This window comes from Amblyraja radiata, chromosome X, assembly GCF_010909765.2.
Source record: "Amblyraja radiata isolate CabotCenter1 chromosome X, sAmbRad1.1.pri, whole genome shotgun sequence".
NCBI lineage: Eukaryota > Metazoa > Chordata > Chondrichthyes > Rajiformes > Rajidae > Amblyraja > Amblyraja radiata.
Window position 1 is genome coordinate 4671339 of NC_045999.1, and position 11354 is coordinate 4682692.

General features: G+C 42.3%; 1 protein-coding gene across 1 annotated transcript in view; it reads right to left on the reverse strand.

Annotated features, from left to right (window-relative positions):
• Positions 1-2109: 2109 nt before the first annotated feature.
• terb2 (telomere repeat binding bouquet formation protein 2) overlaps positions 2110-11354 on the reverse strand; it is a 16548-nt gene continuing 7303 nt past the window's right edge. The window contains 3 exon segments of the mRNA XM_033014882.1: positions 2110-2725; positions 6367-6458; positions 9140-9249. Coding sequence (XP_032870773.1) covers positions 2565-2725; positions 6367-6458; positions 9140-9249 — 363 coding nt within the window. The 3' untranslated portion in view covers positions 2110-2564.

Below are 11354 nucleotides of genomic sequence, written 5' to 3' on the forward strand. Positions count from 1 at the left end.
ATACTCTTGCACATTGAGGTCATGAAAAGTCTTCCTGGTTTTTTCTTAATAGCTTCTGGTAAGGCGAAGGAAACGTTTTCTAAATTTTCCCCCTTGTCATTTTGGACTTTGTTTGCTGGTGATAACTAACGCTTTGTAATAAGTTGCTCAAAGCATGGTGTAATTGCATCAGTGACTCAATGATCAGGCTTTCACTTTTCAGTAAAAAGCTGTGGGTTCAAACTCCGATCCAGACACTTGACCACTGAAATTTGAACTGAATCTTCAGTGTAGGACTGATGGATTGCTGCAGCTCAGAAGTGACATCAGGTTACAGCCAGGCTCCATTCGCTCCCTTGCTCAAGATGCAGAAGATTCGATGGCACTAATTTGAAAGGGAACAGGAGAGTTCTTCCTTGTAACTAGAAAAATACTGATTCAGATTATGTGATGGTTATTACAAATCTACTTGCAAGGGTTTGCTCTGTACAAGATTCCCACATTGCAACAGAACATCCACCTCATTGAAATTCACACATACAACTTTAGATACGCACTTTAAAGCATGACAGGTTAGCTGAACACTAAGGATGTAACTGAGGAAGGACATTATTGCCATAGAGGGAGTGCAGAGAAGGTTCACCAGACTGATTCCTGGGATGTCAGGACTGTCTTATGAAGTAAGACTGGATAGACTTGGTTTATACTCTCTAGAATTTAGGAGATTGAGAGGGGATCTTATAGAAACTTACAAAATTCTTAAGGGGTTGGACAGGCTAGATGCAGGAAGATTGCTCCCGATGTTGGGGAAGTCCAGGACAAGGGGTCACAGCTTAAGGATAAGAGGGAAATCCTTTAAAACCGAGATGAGAAGAACTTTTTTCACACAGAGAGTGGTGAATCTCTGGAACTCCCTGCCACAGAGGGTAGTCGAGGCCAGTTCATTGGCTATATTTAAGAGGGAGTTAGATGTGGCCCTTGTGGCTAAGGGGATCAGAGGGTATGGAGAGAAGGCAGGTACGGGATACTGAGTTGGATGATCAGCCATGATCATATTGAATGGCAGTGCAGGCTCGAAGGGCCGAATGGCCTACTCCTGCACCTAATTTCTATGTTTCTATGTTTCTAACTATTGACGGCAATCTGCTCTCTCGTGATGAGCCATTTGCTGAATACGTTGGACTGACTCAAAGTCAGAATTCTCTGGGGTGGAACCCTCTCCAAGGCAGACGTGAAGCTCACCGTTTGACCTGTTTTTACAAAATGTTAAATGGTCAGCTAGACATAGATTACAAGACCTACACCAAACCCAAACCAATTAGGAGCAGACGAGGGCATTCGATGCAATTTGTGATCCCAGCTACAAAGACAGATGTGTACAGCAATTCGTTCTTCCCACACACAATTAAAGCATGGAATAATCTCCACCCTACTATAGTTACCCAACCAGATGCAACTAAATTTAAAGTAGCTCTTTCTTCCCAATAACCCTTTCTGGCTTAATCCCTCCCTTCACCACCTCCAGTTTAAATTCCAGTTGGAATACTTTGGAGGACCAAGAACCAAGAAGGTTGAGGAATGGATGGAGCCACGGTCTAGCCATGGGTAGCACGGTGGCATAGTGGTGGAGCTACAGCCTCACAGCGCCAGAGACCCGGGTTCGATCCTGACTACGGGTGCTGTATGTACGGAGTTTGTACGTTCTCCCCGTGGGTTTTCTCCGGTTTCCTCCCACACTCCAAAGATGTACAGGTGTGTAGGTTAATTGGCTTGGTATAAATGTAAAAGTGTGTGTGCAGGATAATGTAAGTGTGCGGGGATCGCTGGTCGGTGTAAACTCGGTGGAGCGAAGGGCCTGTTTCTGCGCTGTATAACTAAACTAAACTAAACAAGTGCAGGAATAAAATGCATAAGTGCACAGTGGTTAGCTGTTGGTTTGATGCAAGATTATTTATAAAAACAGAGTTGGTTTGCCCTCCTGTGGCAGCTACTACTCACTACAAACTCTTTAAATGAAAACTCAATCATCTGCCCCAGGTATTTTCACATGTATCTTAGTTGAAAGCAAGTTTAACCACATCTCTAAAATCCAATAACTGAGAAGCAAATAATTTTTATTGTGTTTAACAATCAGCTGCTCCCACCATTATCGCACTCTCATTCCAACAAAAGCCTACAACAGATTCAAACCAGGCACTTAATAAGAGTCGCGAAAAATGGGAGTTTGAACAATATGATAGAATTGCTTAAAGTTACAAAAGACCTCAATAAATATGAAAATGAATATGCACACAGAATGAGGACCATTTCTCCTCGTGAGATGAATAGAAACACAAACATCTTATTACTTTTTAATTCTATATAAAAATCTAAGAAGTTATGCATTTAAGCCAACACTTTCTTTTTAACACTGAAGACAAATATAAATACAATTTATACAACTTCAACTACACAGCAAACAAAGATCTGGGTTAATCTTTGCATTTCTGACATCAGTCACTGAAGCACAGCTCATTATGCCAAGGTTTAAATCACCATAGGTAACTGAACTGAAATCCTCCCAAATGAGGCTAATTTCTGCTTTGTTAATGTGTGTGAATGAAGGTGGGATTCCGTTTTTTGGATCTCAAAAGTGAGAAGACGTTCCTTTCTCTCTGAACACGACACACGGAATATTGTGCGCAGCCGGGAATGAAGTCGTTTAAATTCCCTGAGTACTTCTTCAGTTCATCAATAGAGATAAAACCTAATCAGAATTAACAAAACAAATTACTATGGTTACAACCAAGCAGTTTGCCACCAAAGCATATATTTAATAATATAGGTGGAGCATTTCATCAACTACTCATACTTTTTGGACAAACTGGTTAACTCACTTGTTTACAGTGATACCTTCTCAGCTCTTCATTTTACAAGTTCAAGTTCAAGTGAGTTTATTGTCATGTGTCCCTATAGGACAATGAAATTCTTGCTTTGCTTCAGCACACAGAACATAGTCGGCATTTACTACAAAACAGATCAGTGTGTCCATATACCATAATATAAATATATACACACATGAATAAATAAACTGATAAAGTGTAAATAACAGAAAATGGGTTATTAATGTTCAGAGTTTTGTCCGAGCCAGGTTTAATAGCCTGATGGCTGTGGGGAAGTAGCTATTCCTGAACCTGGTCGCTGCAGTCTTCAGGCTCCTGTACCTTCTACCTGAAGGTAGCAGGGAGATGATTGTGTGGCCAGGATGGTGTGGGTCTTTGATGATACTGCCAGCCTTTTTGAGGCAGCGACTGCGATAAATCCCCTCGATGGAAGGAAGGTCAGAGCCGATGATGGACTGGGCAGTGTTTACTACTTTTTGTAATCTTTTCCTCTCCAGGGCGCTCAAATTGCCGAACCAAGCCACGATGCAACCGGTCAGCATGCTCTCTACTGTGCACCTGTAGAAGTTACAGTGGTGTAAAGGGCCTGTCCCACTTGGGGGTAATTTGCGTGTCATTTACGCGACATCATTTACGGGTCACGACGCAGAACGCGCGCGTCGTGATGCACATATGGCGTGCATTACGCGCACATGGCGCGTGGTGAGGCATGGTGGCGTAGGCAATGACGCGCGGTCCCGCGCGGCGCCCCAGGATTTTGGGATTCACAAAATCGTCGCGCGCCACCTGCGTGACGCGCAAATGACGCCTAAGTGGGACAGGCCCTTAAGTGTCCTGAGGATAACAGTTTTGGTAGCCTGATTGAAGCATACAGGCCAAGCCCGTAGTACAAGAGGGAACGCTTGTATCTTGATTTTCCATAATGTGAAGCCACGTCATTTCTCAGACTTCAAGAAACGCAAGTTGAAAGAAACGTGTAGACTTATTTTTATTGCACATAAATGCTGTGTGAGCAAATTTTATTCCATATCTCAGATTTTTTGACCAAGGAGCTCATTGTAGACTTCAGGAAGTCCAGGGGCGGCACGCACACCCCCATCCACATTAACGGGACGGAGGTGGAACGTGTTTCTAGCTTCAGGTTCCTGGGGGGTCAACATCTCCGATGACCTCTCTTGGACCCACAATACCTCAACTCTGATCAAGAAGGCTCACCAGCGTCTCTTCTTCCTGAGGAGACTGAAGAAGGTCCATCTGTCTCCTCAGATCCTGGTGAACTTCTACCGCTGCACCATCGAGAGCATCCTTACCAACTGCATCACAGTATGGTATGGCAACTGCTCTGTCTCCAACCGGAAGGCATTGCAGAGGGTGGAGAAAATTGCCCAACGCATCACCGGTTCCTCGCTCCCCTCCATTGAGTCTGTCCAAAGCAAGCGTTGTCTGCGGAGGGCGCTCAGCATCGCCAAGGACTGCTCTCACCCCAACCATGGACTGTTTACCCTCCTACCATCCGGGAGGCGCTACAGGTCTCTCCGTTGCCGGAACAGCAGGTCCAGGAACAGCTTCTTCCCGGCGGCTGTCACTCTACTCAACAACGTACCTCGGTGACTGCCAATCACCCCCCCACCGCCCGGACACTTATTATCACTTATTATTATTTATTCAAATCATTTGCTATGTCGCTCTTCCAGGGAGATGCTAAATGCATTTCGTTGTCTCTGTACTGTACACTGACAATGACAATTAAAATTGAATCTGAATCTGAATCTGAATCTGGATTTTTGCTCGTGATCTGTGCATTCTGTAAGGGGAATTTCCGTAACCGGATAGGCTGTAAAGCAGGGTTCACTTGTATTAAAACTGTACTTTGTACTTCATGAACACTTGTTTTCTTCAATAATCCCGGGTGCTGCATCTTATCAATAAACTTACGGGAAATGAACGCCTAGTACAAATATTGTACATGTTGCTTCAAAGAACTCCAAACCCTGATCAAACATGATTTCCCTTTTACAAAAACCATGTTGACTTTGACTGTAGACAAAAATGTTGGAGAAACTCAGCGGGTGAGGCAACATCTATGGAGAGAAGGAATTGGCGACGTTTTTGGGCGAGACCCTTCTTCAGTTTTTCCTACTTTACTTTTTGAATCTTTAAAATTCAATCCATTGTCCAATCACAATGCATTTTCCCCTGATTTTTGGAAATCTTAGACAATTAACATCACCTTATCTCTAAAATTTCTGGAGGTCCATCAACGTTCATCAATTTGATGGATTGAATGAATTAATTGAAAGATACAGAATGGAAACAGGCCCTTTGGTTCACCGAGTTCACGCCGACCATCGATTAACCATTGACACTTGTTCAATGGGGTGGGAGATTGCAATCTTCACGTGGTCCACCCTGTTTTGACAAATGCAAACAACCCGACGTGCACAAACAAGACCAAATGGAACAAGTTGATCTACAACTTCAGGCTGTGCACGCCATACGCAAGAAGAAGACTTGTTCAATGTTATCCCAGTTTCACACCCACTCACTACACACTAATGGAAATTTACAGAGGACAATTAACCTACAAACCCACACGTCTTTGAAATGTGGGAGGAAATTGGAGCCCATGCCTTCAGAGGGAGAATGTGCAAACTCCACACAGACAGCACCTAAAGTCACGATCCAACCTGGCTCTCTGTCACTGTGAGGCAGAGCTGCATAACTGTGCCGCCCTTCACCAGCCGCACCACTGTGCTACCCTGTTCCGAGATATTCCCTTTATCCTATCTATTCATGCTTCCCATGCCACTCACTCAACAGCTTGTATCCAACTTGTAGATAGTCACAAAATGCTGGAGAGACTCAGCAGGACAGGCAGCATCTCTGGAGAAATGGGTGACGTTTTGTGTGGGAAACGGGAAACTAGAGGCTGTGAAAAGGATCAGAGCAAATCAGAGCCGGCACTGATGACCAAGGAATGGTGGAGCCCACAATGGTCCATTGTTGGCTGTGGAAGAGGTGATAATAAAGGTATATCTGGATGAGAACAGTGGAACCAGCTAGGGTGGGAGAGGGGCAGAGAAAGAGAGGGAATGCAGGAGCTACCTGAAATTAGAGAAATCATTTTTTTTGTTTAAGGAACTATAAGGAAATGCAGCAGTCATTCACTAAGCACTTAACAAGTCCAATAAATAGCAGATAGATAAACGGATTAGATAACCAGTTTTGATTTAATATTGGATTGAATATTGGGGGGAAATCTGCACTTCTTACTGTGGTGTGATTGACTCTTTTGCAGCCACTCTTGGTGGATTCAACAACAAATGCAGCACTCTGGTGTACAACCCTTAATCAAGTGCGTTCTCGTATTGTATAATGACACTGCCCAAATGCTTAAACCTCAAACACACAAGAGGCACCAAACCAGACCTCTGTGAACTAGCCAAAATGAAAACATTGTACAAGCATTGAAGAAACGTAAATGTAACCAAATTCAAATCCTTACCGGTGACCATGTTGTTGACAGGGTACATCTGCTGAACATGACATGGGGCGGCTTCAAATGATGGGGTTCCAATGACTAAATGCTGGCTTCTGCTTTAAAAATATGAAAAACGTCTGTAACTTCCACGTTTAATAATATCCATGAAATATCAAAACACCAGTTATGACATTTAGATGTAATAGTGACCCAAGTCATGCAAGTCTCCATGCTAATGGCGACCTGTATCAGTTAACATGAACCAGCATGATTGGACTGTGACTGCTGCCCATAAGCGTATGCGAAAGGCCAATTAGAATACCTTAATGCCATGGAAATACTTATGCGGGGAATGGGTGCTAAACATCCACCTGGAAGCATGCTTCAAGCGTAGCTAAGGTCAATTTCAATCTTAAATTTGCTTGGGTGACTCTTCTTTAGAAAACGGCCACAGACTTGGACAGAGTGGATGTGGAGAGGATGTTTCCACTAGTGCGAGAGTCTAGGACCAGAGCATTAGAATTAAAGGATGTTCCTTTAGGAAGAAGATGAGGAGGAATTTCTTTAGTCGGGGGTGGTGAATTTGTGGAATTCATTGCCACAGAATGCTGTGGAGGCCAAGCCAATTGATATTTTTTAAGGGATGGATAGATTCTTGTTGTCAGGGGTCATAGGGAGAAGGCAGGAGAATGGGGTTGAGAGGGAGCGATAGATCAGGCATGATTGAATGGCGGAGTAGACCTGATGAGCCAAATGGCCTCATTCTGCTCCTATCACTTATGAACTTATGAACATGCAATTACCCCACTATAAGCCAATTTCCAGGACAATCTTCATTATCCCACTGCAATTTTACTCAATTAATCCAATGTTTGGGGCAATTCAACTGTATTAAGTCAGGGTTTTAATTAGGTACATAGATAATTGATCAGGAAGGAAAGAGTCTCCCTATTCAGTTTTAAAATTAACTTGCTGCAAAAGCAAATTGAACATTTTAATGCCTATCATGACTATTATCAGTTACAAGATCAGTAAAGAAAGGAAATATTTCAAATACATGGTACAGGCACATTCAGTACTACATGTAAACCATGCCCACTTAAATAAACAGGAATATTATCAAGTTTTTGAATGCAGGGTTAATAATGCAGTCCTTGTACAGTGCCTTTACCCCACATACTTCCACAGTGATATGGCGATCAGACACAAACAAAATATTTTGTTGGCATTGCTGGCAGGCACTCATTGATGTGCTGAGTGTGATACAACTGGTTGAAATTAATTTCTAATGCCCCTGTCCCACTTAGGAAACCTGAATGGAAACCTCTGGAGACTTTGCACCCCACCCAAGGTTTCCGTGCAGTTCCCGGAGGTTGCAGGTGGTTGCCGGAGGTTGCAGGTAGTGGAAGCAGGTAGTGAGACTGACAAAAACCTCCGGGAACCGTACGGAAACCTTGGGTGGGGCGCAAAGTCTCCAGAGGTTTCCGTTCAGGTTTCCTAAGTGGGACAGGGGCTTTACTCTGCACATTTGTGAATTGTGTGAAGGAAAATGGGTTTCCTGAGCCAAGGCCAAGTTTGGGAGGAAGGGTGATCAGACACTACAGGCTATGGCGATCTGGAAGTGTTTTGGTGATTTTGTTCCACTGGGCATCAGTGGACCAGAACGAGCTTTGGGTAAATGATGGAGGGGCTGATGTGTGTGAGATCAGGGTCTGTAATCGGAGGCCTGAGGGGATTAGGTGATCGGGTCTAATTGGGCTTCAAAGGGTTGGCAGCTTGTGGGAAATTAAATCCTCAAGCAAATGGGAGACTGGACGATTGCTCTTCAGCTGATCAGAGAAGTCAAAGATGAGATTGTTAGTGTGGAGGTTTGATACTATTGGGGGAGTTTGGGTCTGAAGCATAGAAGGCAAGTATTAGTTGTATCATCAGTAGGTTGCCAATCTAGCTCTGGGCTGTGAAAGCACAGTTGTGCTTGCTCTGATCATTGACAGTAGATTCTGGAACAACGTGCTTTAGTTTCCCCAGCAACACTCGCAGGATATTGGCAGTTACATTTCTGGAAGGAAGTGAAAGAATCCAGAAATGGTCATGATCACACTTCACTCAATCCAAATTGTCCGTTCAGTCCTTTAGCATGGAAGTAAACAGTACTATGTAAGGTCATATGCTCCTAAGTGATAGGAGCAGAATTACGCCATTCGGCCCATCAAGTCTACGCCATTCAATCATGGCTGATCTATCTCTCCCTCCTAAACCCCATTCTTCTGCCTTCTCCCCATAACCCCTGATAAATTAATAGCTTCCTGCACTCGGTGACTATGAAACCCATACAGAGTTTAACAATTGCACCTTCTCTTGCTTTGTTGCACAAAATGTAGCAATCTATTTGTCCCCATCGCCTGTCCAAACAAATAGAGACAAACGATATATAGGTTCTTCTGGAACTAAATCATGGGAGCTTTACCTATGTATCCATTCACTTCAATAAAAACAAATCAAGCAATTACGACTGAAGTATCATGAGGAAATTACAAGTTTTAGAATCCATCCGAGGCAGGACTGAGGTGAGGTAAACATTGAAATACAATGGTAGACAAAAATGCTGGAGAAACTCAGCGGGTGCAGCAGCATCTATGGAGCGAAGGAAATAGGCGACGTTTCGGGCCGAAACCCTTCTTCAGACTGAAATACAATGTCTGTGTATTTGTTTTGTTAAAATGAACGATCAGAGAAATTGATAGATATTGTAACGAAAGTGCATCTGATAGAGATAAAAATGAAACAAACAACAAACCTGTCTCCACAATTGGGTGCTTCCATTTCAACCTGCTCTATTCTCCCCTTAACTGGGCCATGGCACACATCACGTTGTTTCTCTCTTGAAGCAACTGCAACTTCATGTGGCTTTTATAATAAAAATTAAATCAACAAATAGTTACAATCCTACAGCATTAGAACTAATATATGGTCATTGCTGTGCCGAAAATATGTGCATCTTCAAATCCCCATGTTCCTGTTTTGTACCTTTATAGAAATATGTTTCTGTATATATATAAAACTGTTCTAGGTAAATTTTCAATATATTAATCTAGAAAGATGAATAGGCATAACCGATGGAGCAAAAAGGCATAAGGATTAGGAAATACAACGCAGTTCGTTAATGGCAAATTTAACGCTAGAAAATATAAACTCTTTAATATTTGTAGAAAGAATGAAAAGTGAAATCTTCGTTGAAGGGGCCAGATTGGGTTCATGGAAAATTTCAATGTAAATCAAGGACAATAGCTGATTACATTTCTTTTTAAATTCTGGAAATACACAGAAGGCCATTACTTTAAAACATTAACTCTGTTTTTATCTCCACAAAAGGGCTCCATATTTTCTACATCTGCTGCTTTTAAATCTCGTTTCTAGCATGCGCAGTATTTTGCTTTTGAACAACTGTAGATTTGCCAAAAGTAAAACCTTTTATTGTGATTTGGCAAAAACAACAGAAGAATTTAGCATTTCTTTTCAGCCAGAATGAGGTTCAATTGAGTATGTGATTCAGGGTGAAATTCCGATATTCTGGCATCCTAAAGACTCTGGAACAGCAAATTTTCCAGACAACTGATTATTATTATTATTATTATTATTATTATTATTATTATTATTATTAGAACACCAACACACATTTCATTTATATATTTAAGACATTATATAATAGTAGGAGTAAATTTCCCAACATTAGTTTAAAGGCTGCACAGGAAATTCTATCCAGTGAGTTCAAGGCGAGTGCTTAATCCAGGGTCTCAATGTGTTTTAAAGGAATGTAGGAATGGGGCCTAGTCCTGAACTACTATCTACCTCATCGGTGACCCTCGGATTGCCCTTGAGCAGACTTTGCTGGCTCTACCTTGCACTAATCGTTATTCTCTTATCATGAATTGAAACACTGTAAATGGCTCTATTGTAATCATGTAATGTTCAGATCTGTTCTGAATCACATACTTTATTAAGCCTCATTCTGGCTGAAATGAAATGCTAAATTCTTCTGGTGTTTTTGCCACATCACAATAAAAGGTTTTGCTTTTGGCAAATCTACAGTTGTTCAAAAGCAAAATACTGCGCATGCAGTGAGGCCAATTCTGGAGTATGGGGTACAATTTTGGTCGCCTAATTATAGGAAGGATGTCAACAAAATAGAGAGAGTACAGAGGAGATTTACAAGAATGTTGCCTGGGTTTCAGCAACTAAGTTACAGAGAAAGGTTGAACAAGTTAGGGCTTTATTCTTTGGAGCGCAGAAGGTTAAGGGGGGACTTGATAGAGGTTTTTAAAATGATGAGAGGGATAGACAGAGTTGACGTGGAAAAGCTTTTCCCACTGAGAGTAGGGAAGATTCAAACAAGGGGACATGACTTGCGAATTAAGGGACTGAAGTTTAGGGGTAACATGAGGGGGAACTTCTTTACTCAGAGAGTGGTAGCTGTGTGGAATGAGCTTCCAGTGAAGGTGGTGGAGGCAGGTTCGTTTTTATCATTTAAAAATAAATTGGATAGTTATATGGATGGGAAAGGAATGGAGGGTTATGGTCTGAGCGCAGGTATATGGGACTAGGGGAGATTATGTGTTCGGCACGGACTAGAGGGGTCGAGATGGCCTGTTTCCGTGCTGTAATTGTTATATGGTTATATGGTTATATGCTGGAAACGAGATTTAAAAGCAGTAGGTGTAGAAAATATGGAGCCCTTTTGGCTTTCCGCTGACTGGATGGCACACAACAAAAGCTTTTCACCGTACCTCGGTACACGTGATAATAAACTAAACTGTAAAACTGTAGTGAATCTAAAAGGAACAAAGAGCCCAGGTTAGTTTTTAAATATCATGGGGAAATAGGGTGCAAATGAGTTGAAAGGGACCATAGAAACAGGGGCCCAGTAAATTTAACGGAGCATGGGAATGAAGCCCAGGTTAATTTAAAGGGAGACACAGGGCCCTGGAAAATTTCGAGAGCATGGAAAATTAAGG